The 19,728-nt window shown below is 42.7% G+C and overlaps 1 protein-coding gene across 3 annotated transcripts in view; it reads left to right on the top strand.

Moving 5' to 3' along the window:
* plekhg6 (pleckstrin homology domain containing, family G (with RhoGef domain) member 6) overlaps nucleotides 1-19,728 on the top strand; it is a 36,593-nt gene that overhangs the window by 8,223 nt on the left and 8,642 nt on the right. The window contains exons 3-12 of one of the 3 annotated variants that reach the window (XM_060921971.1): nucleotides 4,989-5,114; nucleotides 6,061-6,219; nucleotides 9,776-9,871; nucleotides 10,143-10,193; nucleotides 10,538-10,687; nucleotides 10,775-10,885; nucleotides 14,803-14,952; nucleotides 15,749-15,883; nucleotides 15,956-16,075; nucleotides 16,462-16,594. In XM_060921971.1, coding sequence (XP_060777954.1) covers nucleotides 4,989-5,114; nucleotides 6,061-6,219; nucleotides 9,776-9,871; nucleotides 10,143-10,193; nucleotides 10,538-10,687; nucleotides 10,775-10,885; nucleotides 14,803-14,952; nucleotides 15,749-15,883; nucleotides 15,956-16,075; nucleotides 16,462-16,594 — 1,231 coding nt within the window. Of the gene's footprint in view, nucleotides 1-4,988; nucleotides 5,115-6,060; nucleotides 6,220-9,775; nucleotides 9,872-10,142; nucleotides 10,194-10,537; nucleotides 10,688-10,774; nucleotides 10,886-14,802; nucleotides 14,953-15,748; nucleotides 15,884-15,955; nucleotides 16,076-16,461; nucleotides 16,595-19,728 lie in introns of those variants that run through there. The other 2 variants (XM_060921972.1, XM_060921973.1) reach the window with 2 other exon arrangements.

Raw genomic sequence — 19,728 nt, 5'->3', positions numbered from 1 at the left:
CGTCGAGATGACCTGTCTCCTGTGAGGAAGGCCCCCCAGTGGGACACCTCGGAGCAGGAACTCCCGGTCCCTCCAAGGACATAGAGCTTGGATGCAAGCCCAAGACACACGCAGCCTCACCTGCCTGTCGTCTTTCGGATGGAGATGGAAAGCGTTGAACCAGCACTGCAGGGGGCGTGCCCTCAGCAGGCCAAGAGGAATTACTGCTGCTGCTGCTGCGGCCATCAAACCCAGCAGCTTCTGGACTCTGTGAGCCGTAAGAAGACTGCCCAAGCGGAAATACTTCAGCATTTCAATCAAGCTGTCCACTCTCCGTGGAGTGAGAGATGCCGTCATGCTGACTGAGTCGAGGAAGATGCCAAGGAATTCCACCTGTTGGCGGGGTTGCAGGTTGCTCTTCTTGTGGTTGACAGTGAAGCCCAATAATTGGATGTGGGCCAGAACTGTGTCTGTGTCGCGCACTACCTGTTCTTGGAAGGGGGCGCAGATGAGCCAATCGTCCAGGTAGGGTAGGATTTTCAGACCTCGAGCCTGGAGGGGGGACAGCATGGCTGACACCATGTGAGTAAAAACCCTTGGAGCCAGGGAAAGGCCAAAAGGAAGGCCCTGGAACTGGAACACCCTGCCCTGGAAGGCAAAGCACAGGAAGGGCCTGTGTTCTGGGCAGATTGGGATGTGGAAATACATGTCCTTTAGGTCCAGAGATGTGAACCACTCCCCTTGCCGGATGGACTGCATCACCACTCTTGTGTGGACCATCTTGAAAGGCAGCACCTTGAGATATCGGTTCAAGGGCCTGAGGTCGAGAACAGGCCGATGACCGCCGTCTTTTTTGGGAATAATAAAATACTTGGAGTAGAACCCAGTGAGCTGTGCACTGTGCGGTACTTCTGAGATGGCCCCTTTTAGAAGTAACTCTTGAACCTCCTTGATGAGTACGGACATCAAAGCCGGGTCTTTTACGGATGTTACCCTGACCCCTGAAAACATAGGGGGTCACCGTCGAAATTGCAATCGGTAGCCGCGAGCCACCATAGCCACGACCCAAAAAGTCTGGCGCAATCCCCTCCCAGGAGGCCCATTACAGCTGGGAAGGACAATCAACGGGCGACCCAAGACTCCTATGCAGACCCGCCACCGCAGCCTGCACCCCTGCCTGTGCCCTGCTGCAGTCTTCTTCTTCCCCTGGGTTAGGGATTTGGGGCCGTACTTCAGTCAGGTGCACGAAATCGCCAGTCCCGTGGGGCCACCGGGTCGTTGCCCGCCGGCGGAGGCCGGGTGGGCTGCCGCAGCCTATACCTACCCCTAGGTGCCCGGCTGGCAGTTGAAGCCAACTTACGGCACACACGCTGGACAGCTTCCCTAGATGCCGCAGTGCACTCAGCGTGATCAAGCACCTCCTGGGATCCTGGGTGAAAGACGTGGACAGGCACTACAGGGAGGCTCAGCAGCTCCTGCTTGATGGCTTCCAGCAGGGAGGTTTGCGCCAGCCAAAACTGCCTGAGGCACAGCACCGCAGAGGCCATAGCATCCCCCACGTCTTGTGTCAGCTGGGAGTGGGAAGAAAGAGCTGCATCCACCAAGGCCCTGGTGTCCTGATCGTCTGGGCTCAGTGTCTTCTGTAGAGCCGTCAGGGTGATGGCTAGAGCGTTACCCATTCAGGCCGCTCATGCCAATGCATTAAAAGAGCGAGTGGCCAGGCGGTCCATCTTGGCGTACTCCTTATGAGGGCAACGTGGATTGGGGGATATGTGGGCAAGGCCCAGGGACATCAATGCAGCCATTGATGGCTCAACTGGTGGCATGTCCCCCAGTCCAGTCTCAACCGGGTAACCACCTGTTGCCAGCTGGCATCAGCCTGCAAGAAACCAGGGGCGTTGCGACGACTTACCCCATGTTGACTTGAGCATTGCTGCATAATCATCCGCCACAGGTATAGGAGGTGGTGGGGTAGCGCGAGAGACACCCTCCCAAACTCCTCCCAAAGGAGCTGGGGCCGGTGCAGGCGCCTGAAGGCCCAGGACCTTGGCAGCGCTCAGCACCCATGACACCAGGGAGCTGACAGGGGCCTCTTCCGTCCCTGTGGAGCTGTCAGCCGGCTCTGCAGAGCCAGAATGCAGGTCTCCCTCGAGGCTGTCCCCACCTGTTGTGTTGTCCGTCACTGTGTGGGGAGCGTAGAGGGATAGCACATCCACATCGCCCCACCCATCCTCCTTACCATAGCTTTCAGGCTTGGATGAGAGGGTATCCCCCTTGCCCGGGGGCAGGGAAGTAGATGACGAGCCCTGGTGACCTTCCAGCCTGTCCATCCTCTGTGACAGAGCCTGGAGAACCGAAAGGATCTGGAGTGACTCTGCGTTACCACTCTCCATCACCGTAGCTGAGGCAGGGCACTTAGCAGGTCTGGGCACCTCTCTTTGGGCAGGCCTGTGAGGGGACTCCTGCTGCCGGTCACATGAATGCTTGCATTTCTGCTTATGCCCATGCTTACTGGAGAGGGACGGCTGGTCGGGGGAGCGTCGGCTCTCTCTCAGGCTCTCGTGCACATGGCCGCCCACCTGGCTGGCCCGGCGCTGTCTTCCCCCCTGGAGAGGTCACAGGCCGCGCTGCAGGGCTTGTTCACATCCTCCAGCATGTGCATAGCTCCAAGGCACATTGGACACTCCCTGTGCCCATCTCTGGAACTCATTGAGGCCCTGCAAATCCTGCAGTAGTGGGAAGCCGTTGTAGCCACACAGAGGCCTAGGTGGTCTGAAGTCTGGAGTCTTCCTCGAGTAGTCCACCAAGATATTATGGTGGCCCGCACCAGCGCGCGAACGCACTTAGCGGGCACACACTAGCCCCACCGGCTGCAAACAGTGGTATAGGATATGCCACAGGATCACGATGGTGGCCCGCACCAGCACATGAATGCACTTGGCGGGCGCACACTAGCCCCACCAGCTGCGAACAGGGGTATCGGGCATGGCAGAGGAGGGCGTCGCAGAGGAGCACTGTCGCAGTCAGCACCTGAATGCACCTGATGAAAATAGGAAAAGCACAGCACACAGTATTATGATGGCCCACACCAGCACATGAATGCACTTAGCGGGCTCACACTAGCCCCACCAGCTGCAGACAGGGGTATAGGGTGTGGCACGGGAACACTGCCGAGGCCTGCACAGCGTGCAAACGCACCTAGCAGGCTACACCAGTGAACAACAACAACAAAAAGGGCACAACACAATAGCAAGAGTATATTACAAATCCAAACAATTCAAACAAGTATAGCGCTAGGTGGCCTGTAACAGCAGTCTGACAGGCTCACACAATTTCCGGCTGCGACAACAGCAGTAAAAAACACAGAACATCGGTATTACGGCAGCCCACACCAGTGCGCAAACACACTTAGTGGGCTCGCACTAAGCCCACGGCTGCGAACAGCGGTATAGGCACACAGTGGTAACAAACTCAGATTACCCGGAAATCTAGTGCATATAACGTCAAACAAAAAGGATACCTGAAAAAACAAGCTTACAGCCTACCGGCAAATTAAGCTAAGCATGTAGCTCAGAAATACACAAACCACAACAATCCTCGGGGACACAAGGCACCCGTACCACGCAGGCAACGAATTAGTGGAATGTGAAGCAAAGAAATCAGGATTTCTTACCTTACAGGTCTCTTACTTACGGTCTCGTACGAGGCGATCAAGGTGAGAGGCTGAACCGGGAGCAATCGCTGCTATTTATAATGCGAGTAGTTCTGCTTCCGGAGGTCATGGACATGACTTTGTTGACATATGGTCTCGGTGATAGGCAGAACAAAAGTGATCATTCCTTTTTTAGACCGTAGTGACGGTCAGAGCAAGGTCGAAACAGATCTAAGGTTATGCATTTTACAAAATCTCACTTTCTTCCCACCCCCACTTTACTAAACATCTCCACTCTGGAAGGGAAGTGTATTGAGAGTCTTTGCCTATAAATATCTAGGTATTTGGTTTGATGAGAAGCTCACTTTTAAATCCCACATTGAGAATCTGGTACAGAAACTGAGAGTAAAACTTGGATTTTATTTTAGAAACAGGTCTTGCTTCAAGCTAGGAAGAAACTGATCAATGCTACCTTCCTCCCAGTACTGGATTATGGGGATGTCATATATATGCACACTGCCTCATCCACATTAAAAACACTTGACACAGTGTACCATGGTGCACTGCGTTTCATTTTAAATGCCAAATCACGTATACATCACTGCCGTCTTTATGAGATGGCTGGTTTTAGCTCTCTGGCTCTGCACAGATGGATTCGCTGGCACATCTTCATTTACAAAGCAATTATTGGCAAATTGCCCAGTTACCTTATTAATCTTCTGACCTGGAAAAATAGCACATACAGTCTGCTTTCAAATGACACTCTGCTGTTCACAGTTCCACACTCAAATACTGAGCTTGGTAAAATGGCTTTCAAATATTCTGTTCCTTCATATTGGAACCTTCTCCAAAAAGACATACAACTTAGTGTATTTATTTCACTAGAGCACTTTAAACAGCTCCTAAAAAACCTGAAATCAGACTGCTGCACATGTTTCCAATGACTTTTACCTATGTCCCCTCTCCCCATTAGATTTCTAATCAATTCAATGTGTTTTACTTTTCTCTGTTTATTTTGTTTCTTGTTTGCACTGTCTACTATTTGTAGCTCCTTTTTCTTCTTCTGTTTGTTTTGATGTTGTTCTGTATTGTATACTTTTTTTTTAACAGTATGTGTTTATATTGTCTATATGTACTCCCAGGGCTCCCTTGCAAAAGAGATTTAATATCTCAATGGGATATCACCTGGTAAAATAAAGGACAAATTAAAATAATAATAATAATAATAATAATAATAATAATAATAATAATAATAATGGCTGTGGTAAGCCAGTTATACAAATAGTTTTTTATAGGCATTTTATATTTTCTGTATCCATTTCTACATATAACAACTGTAAAATTGTGATATTCTCAGAAAAAGAAGTCGAAGGTGCGTCTAGTTGCTACATTGGGCAAGGGATCTTCAAACATAAAATCTAGAGGAGCTCCAGTTCAGACGCTGTTCAATCAGGGATCAGCTGAAAAGACTCCCATGCATGAGGTACAAAACTTCCTCTCACTTTTATTGAAACATATAATGATTTACAACATTATGTTGATATAATAAAAAGTGGACACTGAAAAAAAAATTGTCCAGTTTCTGTTCCCAACATATACAGTATGCCCAGGCCTACAAACACCAGTGACCATACAAAATAAAATAATCCTAAAGATATGTTTATTAAATAACCAAAGCTCTTTTAACGGAATTAAGTTAATTAGAAATTTCAACTGTCCAGCTTATAACAAACATGCTTAAGTAAAATGCTTTTTTGAAAACTTCAGATAATTTAGTATATAACAGCTTATCGGAACATAGGTGATAATGCATACTGATGAGTGTGCATTCACATACTGATGAAGATGTGATCATTTGTATAAAACAATATATCTGATGGGCGGCACGGTGGTGTAGTGGTTAGCGCTGTCGCCTCACAGCAAGAAGGTCCTGGGTTCGAGCCCCGGGGCCGGCGAGGGCCTTTCTGTGTGGAGTTTGCATGTTCTCCCCGTGTCCGCGTGGGTTTCCTCCGGGTGCTCCGGTTTCCCCCACAGTCCAAAGACATGCAGGTTAGGTTAACTGGTGACTCTAAATTGACCGTAGGTGTGAGTGTGAATGGTTGTCTATGTGTCAGCCCTGTGATGACCTGGCGACTTGTCCAGGGTGTACCCTGCCTTTCGCCCGTAGTCAGCTGGGATAGGCTCCAGCTTGCCTGCGACCCTGTAGAGGGATAAAGCGGCTAGAGATAATGAGATGAGATGAGATGAATATATCTGATCCTTGTGGCCAGTGTTCCTCAGATAAGCTCTGGATCCACCACAACCCTGATCAGGATAAAGTGCTTACTGAAGATGAATGAATGAATAATGTATTTGACTAAATGTAGTTCAATTTGCTCGCATTTTTAAATCCCTCCTTTTCTTGCGTGTTTTCTATTTGTTTCTGTCAGGAGCAAGGCAGTGTTAGTGGAGGCCAGTCACAGGAGGAGGTGTTGAAAGAGATTCTGCAGACATTCTCCATGCCTGATGAGCTCAGTTGGTGGGGTAGAGAAAGAGACAACATGGATGTCATGGAGAACAGCTGGACTGATATAGTGCACTCTCACAAGGTGAGATCTGCAGGTTCTAGGACACTTATGGCAAGCTGTTGAGAGAGAAAGAGTGATAGAGTGACAGAAAAGGCAGTGGAGTATGTGACAGATTGGGGAAGTAGGTGGAGGAAGAAGGGCAGACAGTGTAAGTCTGAATGAACAAATGAAGGAAAGAGAAATGGAAAAGAGGTTAGCTTTGAGAAGTGGAATAAAATATGTACAGTACTGTGCAAAAGTCTTAGGCACATGTAAAGAAATGCTGTGGATCAAAAAGGGCTTAAAATAATGAAATGAAATGTTTCAGCATTAAAAATACTATAAACAGCAGTAAGCCATAATAAATGAAACAAACTCAATATTTGGTGTGAGACGACCCTTTGCTTTAAAAAAAAAATAATAGTAGTCTCAGGTACAATGAGTGCAGTTTTATAAGGAAATGAGCTGTAGGTTTTACTGAGCATTTTGCAGAACTAGCCACAGTTCTTCTGGGCACTTTGACTGTCACATTCGCTTCTTCATTTTGCACCAAATCCCAGTAGCCTTCATTATGTTTTCTTTTTTAATCTGAAAAGTGGTCTCTTATGCAATATGCTGCTCAAATGCAAACATTTTTTTCTGTAACATTTAATTTTGTGCTGGAAATCGAACGTTTGGACTCTAAAATATTTTTGTACTGACTTGATTAGAAGAGGAAGAAGAAGAAGACTTTATTTGTCATATGCACACTCAAACATAGTGAAATTCAGCCTCTGCATTTAACCCATCTGAAGCAGTGGACACACGCATGCACACGCACAAGTGAGCAATGAGCACACACACATACCCAGAGCAGTGGGCAGCTATGCTACAGCGCCCGGGGAGCAGTTGGGAGTTAGGTGCCTTGCTCAAGGGCACTTCAGCCCAAGGCCACCCCATGTTAACCTAACCACGTGTCTTTGAACTGTGGGAGAAGCCAGAGCACCCGGAGGAAACCCACGCAGACATGGGGAGAACATGCAAACTCCACACAGAAAGGCCCCCGTTGGCACGCTGGGCTTGAACCCAAAACCTTCTTGCTGTGAGGTGACAGTGCTAACCACTACACCACTAAATGTACAGTAGTGCTTGATAGTTTGTGAACCCTTTAGAATTTTCTATATTTCTGCATAAATATGACCTCAAACATCATCAGATTTTCACACAAGTCCTAAAAGTAGATCAAGAGAACCCAGTTAAACAAATGAGACAAAAATATTATACTTGATCATTTATTTATTGAGGAAAATGATCCAATATCTGTGAGTGGCAAAAGTATGTGAACCTCTAGGATTAGCAGTTAATTTGAAGGTGAAATTAGAGTCAGTTGTTTTCAATCAATGGGATGACAATCAGGTGTGAGTGGGCACCCTGTTTTATTTAAAGAACAGGGATCTATCAAAGTCTGATCTTCACAACACGTTTGTGAAAGTGTATCATGGCACGGACAAAGGAGATTTCTGAGGACCTCAGAAAAAGCGTTGTTGATGCTCATCAGGCTGGAAAAGGTTACAAAACCATCTCTAAAGAGTTTGGACTTCACCAATCCACAGTCAGACAGATTGTGTATAAATGGAGGAAATTCAAGACCATTGTTACCCTCCCAGGAGTGGTTGACCAACAAAGATCACTCAGAGAGCAAGGCATGTAATAGTTGGCGAGGTCACAAAGGACCCCAGGGTAACTTCTAAGCAACTGAAGGCCTCTCTCACATTGGCTAATGTTAATGTTCATGAGTCCACCATCAGGGGAACACTGAACAACAATGGTGTGCATGGCAGGGTTGCAAGGAGAAAGCCACTGCTCTCCAAAAAGAACATTGCTGCTTGTCTGCAGTTTGCTAAAGATCACATGGACAAGCCAGAAGGCTTTTGGAAAAATGTTTTGTGGACAGATGAGACCAAAATAGAACTTTTTAGTTTAAAGAGAAGCATTATATTTGGATAAAGGAAAACACTGCATTCCAGAATAAGAACCTTATCCCATCTGTGAAACATGGTGGTGGTAGTATCATGGTTTGGGCCCATTTTGCTGCATCTGGGCCAGGACGGCTTGACCTCATTGATGGAACAATGAATTCTGAATTATACCAGTGAATTCTAAAAGAAAATGTCAGGACATCTGTCCATGAACTGAATCTCAAGAGAAGGCGGGTCATGCAGCAAGATGACAACCCTAAGCACACAAGTTGTTCTACCAAAGAATGGTTAAAGAAGAATAAAGTTAATGTTTTGGATTGGCCAAGTCAAAGTCCTGACCTTAATCCAATCAAAATTGTGGAAGGACCTGAAGTGAGCAGTTCATGTGAGGAAACCCACCAACATCCCAGAGTTGAAGCTGTTCTGTATGGAGGAACGGGCTAAAATTCCTCCAAGCCGGTGTGCAGGACTGATCAACAGTTACCGGAAACGTTTAGTTGCAGTTGTTGCTGCACAAGGGGGTCATACCAGATACTGAAAGCAAAGGTTCACATACTTTTGCCACTCATGGATATGTAATATTGGATCATTTTCCTCAATAAATAAATGACCAAGTATAATATTTTTGCAGTCGATTGTGAAGCGGCTGGGATGAGAATCAGCACCTCCAAGTCCGAGGCCATGGTTCTCGACCGGAAAAGGGTGGCTTGCCCTCTTCAGGTTGGTGAAGAAGTCCTGCCTCAAGTGGAGGAGTTTAAGTATCTCGGGATCTTGTTCATGAGTGAGGGAAGGATGGAGCGTGAGATCAACAGGCGGATCGGTGCAGCCTCCGCAGTGATGCGGTCGCTTTACCGGTCCATCGTGGTGAAGAAGGAGCTGAGCCAAAAGGCAAAACTCTCGATTTACCAGTCAATCTACGTTCCGACTCTCACCTATGGTCATGAGCTTTGGGTAATGACCGAAAGAACAAGATCACGGATACAAGTGGCTGAAATTAGTTTCCTTCGCAGGGTGGCTGGGTGCTCCCTTAGAGATAGGGTGAGAAGCACAGTCACTCGGGAGGAGCTCGGAGTAGAGCTGCTGCTCCTCCACATTGAGAGGAATCAGCTGAGGTGGCTCGGGCATCTCTTTCGGATGCCTCCTGGACATCTCCCTGGGGAGGTGTTCCAGGCATGTCCCACCGGGAGGAGGCCCCGGGGAAGATCCAGGACACGCTGGAGGGACTATGTCTCTCGGCTGGCCTGGGAACGCCTCGGTGTTCTTCCCGAGGAGCTGGCCGAGGTGTCTGGGGAGAGGGAAGTTTGGGCTTCCATGCTCAGACTGCTGCCTCCGCGACCTGGCCCCGGATAAGCGGAAGAAAATGAGATGAGATAATATTTTTGTCTCATTTGTTTAACTGGGTTCTCTTGATCTACTTTTAGGACTTGTGTGAAAATCTGATGATGTTTTAGGTCATATTTATGCAGAAATATAGAAAATCTAAAGGGTTCACAAACTTTCAAGCACCACTGTAGAAGTCATAAAATAGAAATCTGTAACAAAGTTTGTATGAAAGAAAAAATAGGGTGCCTAATACTTTTGCACAGTACTGTAGAATTTTTGGAAATATTTTTATTTAACTGAAATTATTCTCTTTGCAGACAATGCCAAAAACCCAGAGATACCAGCAGGAGGCGCTGTGGGAACTCCTCTACACTGAGTTTATTTACATCAGCAAACTCACGATCATCACTGATGTAAGATGCTGGAAACTTACTGCTGAAATTCTAATTATGAAAAACTGTTTTTCCAAGAAGAAGAATTAAGAATGATTTCATAGTGCAATGAGCATGATTTCGTCTCATTATTTTCAGTATTAAAATATTCTACAGTAAGAACATCAGATCTTGCACATCTTGCTGCTTCATTTATTTGGTGACTTACTGAATTAAATTGGCTGATTATTCTGCATCTCTTCTGGAGTTCATGTCTAACCTTAGTTTAATCAACCATGCTCACATTTCACAGCTTGTTCTTGCTGCACTGGAGCATGTTCACCAACAGGGATTTCTCCATGAGGTTTGTGCATTAACTTCCAACTATGTGTCTTTTTTCTGTTCCATGGTAAACTTATTGTCAATAGAATAAAGAACATCATCGCCACATTTGGGCCGATTTGCCATTTTCATGTCAATTTTTATGACAATTAATTAATACGTTTTCTTTTGCTCATTTTCAATGGAACATTCAGTTCTTGTTTGAGTAGCACTAGAGTTGCACCATGGAAACATAAGTAATACATTTTTCTGCTGACAAGTCAGGAAACTACATTAATCTGAGTGTGGTTTTGTGTAGGTGTTTAAGAGCGGCCCAGTACAAGATCATAGACTCCACTTAATTAAGTCTATCTTCATTTCTTTCAGGTTACCTCTACCCAGCTCTTTTCTAACATACCCTCCATCCTTGATGCTCATAGGCACTTCTGGCAGGAAGTGATGTACCCCATGTTGCAGAATGTCAGATTGACTGGCCAACCTTTTGACCCTTTAAAGCTTGAGGCAGGATTTTTGCAGGTATTTGAGTTGAACATCCCACTACACCAGTAATATCTATATAAGATCCCATTTCTCTGTCACTCTAACCCTATATTGTTTTCACAGTTTGCTGACCGTTTCTCTGCATATTTAAATTATTGTTGGGAGGAGGAGAGAAATCTGGAGTTCACACGCAGACAACTGGAAATAAACCCACACTTTAACAGTTTTCTTACAGTACTGCAGTCATATTATGCTTTTGGAATTCCATAGTTTATTTATAGCCACATACAGTGGTGCTTGAAAGTTTGTGAACCCTTTAGAATTTTCTATATTTCTGCATAAATATGACCTCAAACCTCATCAGATTTTCACACAAGTCCTAAAAGTAGATAAAGAGAACCCAGTTAAACAAATGAGACAAAAATATTATACTTGGTCATTTATTTATTGAAGAAAATGATCCAATATTACATATCTGTGAGTGGCAAAAGTATGTGAACTTGTGCTTTCAGTATCTGGTGTGACCCCCTTGTGCAGCAATAACTGCATTTAAATGTTTCCGGTAACTGTTGATCAGTCCTGCACACTGGCTTGGAGGAATTTTAGCCCATTCCTCACTACAGAACAGCTTCAACTCTGGGATGTTGGCGGGTTTCCTCACATGAACTGCTCGCTTCAGGTCCTTCCACAACATTTCGATTGGATTAAGGTCAGGACTTTGACTTGGCCATTCCAAAACATTAACTTTATTCTTCTTTAACCATTCTTTGGTAGAATGACTTGTGTGCTTAGGGTCGTTGTCTTGCTGCATGACCCACCTTCTCTTGAGATTCAGTTCATGGACAGATGTCCTGGCATTTTCCTTTAGAATTCGCTGGTATGATTCAGAATTCATTGTTCCATTAATGATGGCAAGCCGTCCTGGCCCAGATGCAGCAAAACGGGCCCAAACCATGATACTACCACCACCATGTTTCACAGATGGGATAAGGTTCTTATGCTGGAATGCAGTGTTTTCCTTTCTCCAAACATAACGCTTCTCATTTAAACCAAAAAGTTCTATTTTGGTCTCATCTGTCCACAAAACATTTTTCCAATAGCCTTCTGGCTTGTCCACATGATCTTTAGCAAACTGCAGATGAGCAGCAATGTTTTTTTTTGGAGAGCAGTGGCTTTCTCCTTGCAACCCTGCCATGCACACCATTGTTGTTCAGTGTTCTCCTGATGGTGGACTCATGAACATTAACATTAGCCAATGTGAGAGAGGCCTTCAGTTGCTTAGAAGTTACCCTGGGGCCCTTTGTGACCTCACCGACTATTACACGCCTTGCTCTTGGAGTGATCTTTGTTGGTCAACCACTCCTGGGGAGGGTAACAATGGTCTTGACAGATGGTGGTCAGACAGATTTGTACACAATCTGTCTGACTGTGGATTGGTGGAGTCCAAACTCTTTAGAGATGGTTTTGTAATCTTTTCCAGCCTGATGAGCATCAACAACGCTTTTTCTGAGGTCCTCAGAAATCTCCTTTGTTCGTGCCATGATACACTTCCACAAATGTGTGTTGTGAAGATCAGACTTTGATAGGTCCTTGTTCTTTAAATAAAACAGGGTGCCCACTCACACCTGATTGTCATCCCATTGATTGAAAACACCTGACTCTAATTTCACCTTCAAATTAACTGCTAATCCTAGAGGTTCACATACTTTTGCTACTCACAGATATGTAATATTGGATCATTTTCCTCAATAAATAAATGACCAAGTATAATATTTTTGTCTCATTTGTTTAACTGGGTTCTCTTGATCTACTTTTAGGACTTGTGTGAAAATCTGATGATGTTTTAGGTCATATTTATGCAGAAATATAGAAAATTCTAATGGGTTCACAATTTTTCAAGCATCACTGTAAATCTGAATAATGTACAACCACAAATCAGAAAAAGTTGGGACTGTATGTTGAAATTGAAATAAAAACTGAAAACAATGATAAGTAAATAAACTTTGATCTGTACTGCACTCAAAACAACATAACATCACATTATTTGATGTTTTACTTCATGAATTGCATTTTTTTTTTCAAAATAAACACACATCAGTTTTGATTCTTGCAACATATTTCAAAAAGGTTGGGACGATAAAGCATTTACCCCTTTGTAATGTTGCCATTCCTTCTCACAATACTTCAAAGCTGTTTAGGGTCTGAGGACATCAAGTCATGATTTTGTCCCATTCTTTCTGTGAACAGGTCTTAAGGTGTGCAACAGTACGAAATCATCATTGTCATATTTTTGTTTCAAAATTCACCACACATTCTCTAGTAGGGACAGAAGGGACCTGCACCCTCTTTTTCCACAGCCCTGCCTTTGTAATGTGTGCAGAATGTGGTTTTGCATTGTCTTGTTGAAATATCCCTGGAAAAGATGTCGTCTTGAAGGCAGAATATGTTGCTCCAAAATCTCAATCTAGATTTCTGCATTAATGCTGCCATCACAAATGTGTAAGTTACCTTTGCCAAGGGCACTGACACAACCCCATACTGTGACAGACCCTGTCTTTTGGACTTATTGCTGGTAAGATCCTGGATGGTCCTTTTCATCTGTGGTCCGAAGCACACAGTGTCCATTTCTTACAAAGAAGATCTAGAATACTGATTTCGTCTGATTTCGTCATTTCCACTGTGTGATGATCCATCCCAGATGCCTCTGAGCCCAGAGAAATCAACGGTGTTTCTGGACATAGTTAACATAAGGCTTCCTTTTTCTCATCTCATTATCTCTAGCCGCTTTATCCTGTTTTACAGGGTCGCAGGCAAGACTACGGGCGAAAGGCGGGGTACACCCTGGACAAGTCGCCAGGTCATCACAGGGCTGACACATAGACACAGACAACCATTCACACTCACATTCACACCTACGGTCAATTGAGAGTCACCAGTTAACCTAACCTGCATGTCTTTGGACTGTGGGGGAAACCGGAGCACCCGGAGGAAACCCACGCGGACACGGGGAGAACATGCAAACTCCGCACAGAAAGGCCCTCGCTGGCCACGGGGCTCGAACCCGGACCTTCTTGCTGTGAGGCGACAGCACTAACCACTACACCACCGTGCCGCCCGGCTTCCTTTTTGCACAGTAAAATTTTAACTGCCATTTGTGGATGTAACTCCATACTGTAGTGCTTGACAAAGGTTTACCAAAGCAATCCCAAGCCCATGTGGTCATACCAGCTAGAGATGAATGACGGTTCTTGATGCAGTGCTGTCTGAGGGATCGGAGATCATGGGTGTTCAGCTTAGGCTTGTGCCCTTGCCCTTTATGCACCAAAATTCAGATTCAGTAAATTGTGATTTACTGAATAAATAGTAAAACCTCCAGATTCAGTAAATCATTTAATGATATTATGCACCACGGATGTTGAAATATCCAAATTCCTTCCTATCTTTTCTTCGAGGATTTAAAAAAAAAACATTTCAGTAATTTTCTCATACATTTGTTGGCCAAACTGGAGCTCCTTGGCTCATCTTTGCTCCTCAAAGACTAGGTCTTTCCTGGATACTCATTTTGAACCAAATCCTGATTACAGTCACCTGTTGACATCACATGTTTCACATCACATCATTATTTAATTGTTTAACCTCATTACTAGCCCTCAACTGCCCTTGTCCCAACTTTTTTAGGAATGTGTTGCAGGCAGGAATGGATGTAAATTAACAAATGAAATGAAATTGGCCAGACAAAGGATGAAATAGCTTGAGCTCATACTGTCTGCAATGAAATACATGTCAAAGTAAATTTAGAAATCACTCTTTTCTTTTTTCTTTATCATACCGTCCCAACTTTTTCCGATTTTGGGTTGTAGATCAAATTTGAACCAAAGAATAAAACTATATCTAAAACTTACATAAAACATACTGACACATTAACATTTAAAAAAAATATATAATGTATTGATGTAATTTCTTGTAGACATGTTACAGTGCCATTCACTCAGTTTTCATCATGCAATATGACATTCTATAAATACATGTACCACATCTTTAACCAAGATACACTTTAATGCATAGTTTATGAAAACAACTCACTTTTTGTAGTCAAGCATAGTAAAACAAAATGTGCATTTTATATTCCCATTCTGGGTTCTCTAATACAGTGGGTGGAGACTCATCCCCAATGTGAGCGAATGCGGCTGGGCGATATGCAGGCAAAGCCCCACCAGAGGATCACAAAGTACCCCCTGCTGTTAAAGGCTATCCTGAAGGCTACACAGGACCGATATACACAGCAAACACTCAACCGCATGGTGAGATATTTGAACGGAGAACTACAGCAATCACTGATTAGAACTAAAGCAAGTCTAACGTTTTTGATCATGTTCAGGTTCTTATACTGTATTTTTCCAGTGTTGGGACTTAATGTATAGAATAGTTACTATATAATAGAAAAAAAAGCAGTGTTCTACCAAACATCTGTATTTTTATATTGAATGACATTTAATGACACATCTTTATATTTAATGACATTGTCTGCTTTCAGATACTGAATTAGTACTTTATTAAAAGCAAGGACAAGGGTTACTGTAAGCATACCAATAAATAGACAGAGTGTCTTATGAGAGTGATCCAGACCGAGATCTAGATTTTCTCCAATAAAATAAAAAGTAAGAAGTCAAAAATATTTCTAAATCAAATGTTCTATTCCTTATTTAGATATTCTAATTATAATTATATAATTTGATCCCATTTCTTGAAGTGCAACTGGTAAATAATAAAACTGCTGCTAAAACCGTTCTATACTTGATGCTGTTATAGAAAAATAATCAACATAATTATGTTTCGATAAAGTGGTGCGTGACCACCATTTTATTCCCTGTGAATGATGTGTTCTTTTACAAACAGTAACACATTAGAATGAGTGAATTAATATAGACCTTTAATTTGCTAAAGGTTAGACATAACTAAGAGCTATGCTGTTATACAAAATTAATCAACCCCTTCTGACCAATCAGATTTCAGAATTCAACATGGTATTAAATTTGTGAAAATAAGAACAATTTTGAGTGGCTGTGTGAATATGAATGTTCTTTCTCTCCTCTTTAGATAAACAGTGTCAGTCAATTTCTGGACAGCATCAACGACTACTTGCTCTTTAAGGATGACGAGGTGGCACTCTTTGCCCTGTCCCAAAAGATAGAGGGATATGAATTACAGGGGATGAGTGAAGAAATAAAAAAGGTAAGTAGATAATGAGTGACAGTTGTTATTATTTGCTTGAAAGGTTTCATTGACTGAGTGTTCACATCTCAGTACATGCAGGAGTTCTGTCACTTCGATTTAACTAACCCTATACGGGGCGTGGGATCCAAGGTCATACGCAAGCTGATAATGGGAGAAACCCTGAAGGTTAGAGGAAGGAAGGACAGTAAGGTGAGAAACCTAATGACATTTGCCATTTGCAACTGGCTCTGACACAACAGAGTAATGGTATTAAAAGCCAGCAAGTGAAACAAATTAAGACAATAATCATAATTCTATTATTATTGATTATAATTGATTATAATTAACTGGTGTTTAAAAAATTCATATTTGTAAACTGATGTACCTGTAAACCTCCCTATCGTAGCATGTCCAGTGGTAACATCAAATATTGAATTTTTGCTTTAACAATCATTTTTATTATATCATAACATATTCTTTGGTATAATCAAATATTGAATTGTTACGTTAAGAATAGAAATTCTATCTTATTGCATGGACATCTGAGGTTTACAACTCCACAAAGAGTTGCATATATTCTTGTGTTGTGACATTAGCTGGAAGTGGTGGTGCTGCTGTTTACCGATGTGCTACTGCTAACCAAAGCTCAGAAGAAATCAGACAAACACAAGGTTGTGCGCCCCCCACTGTCCCTGGAGAGAATACACTGTGCAGAACTCAAGGATGGCTGTGAGTTTTGTAACCTCTAATATTCTTTTCTGCTGAAACACCTTTTACCTCCATAAACCACAATCTTATTTTCAAGCTACAGATGAAGCCAGTAGCCCTGGGGTATTGGCATAAACACAATACAAACTTCTGAAGGTCTACTTTTTAAATCCCAATCCAAAGTTTTTAACCCTAATCCAACTCTCCCAGTATACACTGCCTGGATAGAAAAAATAAGTGCACACACTAATATTTCATTGGTCTGCTTTTAGCTTTGATTACATCAGGCATTTGTTGTGGCTTTGTTTCAACAATGCTATGCAACATCACAACAGTTATCTCTGTACAGAGTTGCATTAATTTTTCACCAAGATCTTGTATTGACGAAGGGAGAGTACTGACCAACCACTTTGTAAAGTCTTCTCAAACACATCGCAAAGACTTCCAATGGGGTTAGAGTCAGGACTCTGTGGTGGCCAATTCATGTGTGAAAATGATTCCTCATGCTCCCTGAACTACTCTTTCACAATGAATCCTTGCATCGTCGTCCTGGAATATGTCCGTGCCATCAGAGAAGAAAAATCCATTGATGTAATAATCTGGTCATTCAGTACATTCAGGTCATAAGTTGACTTCATTTTATTGCCCCATAATGTTGCTGAGCCTCGATCTGACCAACGGAAGCAACCCCAGATCATAACACTGTCTCCAGAGGCTTGGACAGTGGACACCATGCATGATGTATACATCGCTGTACTTCCCTTCTTACCCTGATGCACCCATCACTGAGGAACAGGGTAAATCTGGACTCATCAGACCACATAACCTTTTCCCATTGCTCCAGAGTCCAATCTTTATGCTGACTAACAAAGTTAAGTCTTTTCTCCTGATTAGCCTCACTAATAAGTGGTTTTCTTATGACCACACAGCTGTTTAGTCCTGTGAGTTCTCGTCACAGTGTGCATGTGAAAATGCTCTTACTTTCACTATTAAACATAACTGTGAGTTCTACTGTTGAATTTTTTACAATTTGACTTCACTAAGCTTTTAAGTGATATGCGATCACAATCAGTTAAGAGATTTTTCCGACCACATTTCTTCCACGAAATTGATGGTTCATCGCTATCCTTCCAGGTTTTAATAATGTGTTAAGCCTGGCTGGCTCAGCAGGGCAGCTCGAATGCCAACTTTGCGGTTGATTTTAACTCTCAAAAATATATATATTTTTTATTCCCATTTATGCAGCATACAAGAGTCAAGGATGGATATACTATCCACTCAGAAATTTATTTAAAAATAAAGGTTTTAATAATGTGTTGGACAGTTTTTAACCCAGTTCCAGTAATTTCCGCAGTCTCCTTAGTTGTTTTCTTTGTTTGATCTAGGCCAATTATTTGACCCTTCTGAAACACATTAAAGGAGATGCGCAGAACCATGGCCTCACTTTCGTTTATAAATGCCTTGAGACCTCAAGAATGGCACAGAAATGGTTTTAAGCATTAACAATAAATGTAATATAGTAATTTTTATGATTAAAGTGATTCATATAGGTAGCGGTCTGAGTGAATAGCAGAGGCAGACATAAATAATTATTAGGTAACACTTATTTTAAGGAACGCATATTCGGCGCTAATTAAAGTTGTGATATTTATTCAATAAAGCATAAATTAGACACTTTTAAATGGTTTATTCACTATTCATTAGACTTTATTCACAAATATTCATCTGTGTCCCATATTCTGAAGTAGAGTTTTAGTTATCACAAATTAGAAGCTAAAAAGTACTGAACAAGTTTTCAATAAGTCAATATTGTCAGTAAACCTGCCGATTTCGACCAAACTACAAACATGGACTCTATGAACAACACTTCCCAGAACTCACAGCGCTCTCTGTCTCCCAACTATTAACCACAACTGTCACTCATCACCCTATTAGTCCCTTTGCCTATTTAAACTCCACTCTCACATCACTTCACTGCGAAATATCGTTCTGCCTTTCCCAGTATATACCAAGCCTTGTTTATTTCTGACTGATGCACGTTTTCTCGACTTTAGCTTCTCCTATCCCATTTACTCTCTTGCCTGTCCTCGTTTGCCCTGTTTGCTGTTCGCCCGACCATTGCTAGTTCTTCGACTCTGATTCACATCTCACGTTTTGGCTTGTTCACTGTTTGCTCTACACTCCTCTTCTGCGCATACGTCTGTAAGTGCTGCATCGTGACAAATATCGTCTCACATATTCGAAAGATAAGATCTTTTGATGTCTTACTGGTAGCAAAGTAGGCCAGAATATGTTGTGTCCACAAAACAGAGGCCACCAAATCAATCAATCAATCAATCAATCAATCAATCAATCAATCAATCAATCAATCAATCAATCAATCAATCAATATATGAATAAATAGTGTTATTGCTGATGAAAAAAATGCTATAGAGACATTTAAAGATAATTTAAAGGATTCATATGAAATAAACTTAAAATATAGGACATGTATTGGAGTATTAGTGCCTTCAGAATTCTGCAGAAATCATTTGATGCAACTTAGAACCTACAGGTATTACATTTTGCCAATTATGCATTAATAAGGCGTGAATTTAGATAATTAAGTCATGCCCAATAATTTGCATAACAAAGGGAATTTAATAAATTTATTAAAAACTAATAATGCATTTATTATCCATTTTCACAAATCAGAACAATACATGTATTTATGAATAAAGTCTAATTCATAGTGAATTAACCGTTTACAGGTGTCTAAGTTGGGCTTTATTAAACAAAGAACAAAGCCTGAATTAACACCTAATATGTATTCCTTAAAAAGAAAGTGTTAGCAAATATTTGCATGCAGTAGTAGTAGTAATAATAATAATAATAATAATAATAATAATAGCAGGGCGGCACAGTGGTGTAGTGGTTAGCGCTGTTGCCTCACAGCAAGAAGGTCCAGGTTTGAGCCCCGTGGCCGGCGAGGGCCTTTCTGTGCCACAGTCCAAAGGCATGCAGGTTAGGTTAACTGGTGACTCTAAATTGACCGTAGGTGTGAATGTGAGTGTGAATGGTTGTCTGTGTCTATGTGTCAGCCCTGTGATGACCTGGTGACTTGTCCAGGGTGTACCCCGCCTTTCGCCCGTAGTCAGCTGGGATAGGCTCCAGCT

The sequence above is a fragment of the Neoarius graeffei genome, chromosome 5 (assembly GCF_027579695.1).
Source record: "Neoarius graeffei isolate fNeoGra1 chromosome 5, fNeoGra1.pri, whole genome shotgun sequence".
NCBI classification, from domain to species: Eukaryota; Metazoa; Chordata; class Actinopteri; order Siluriformes; family Ariidae; genus Neoarius; species Neoarius graeffei.
Note: the sequence above shows the minus strand (reverse complement) of the source record. Positions and strands in the feature narration are given on the sequence as shown.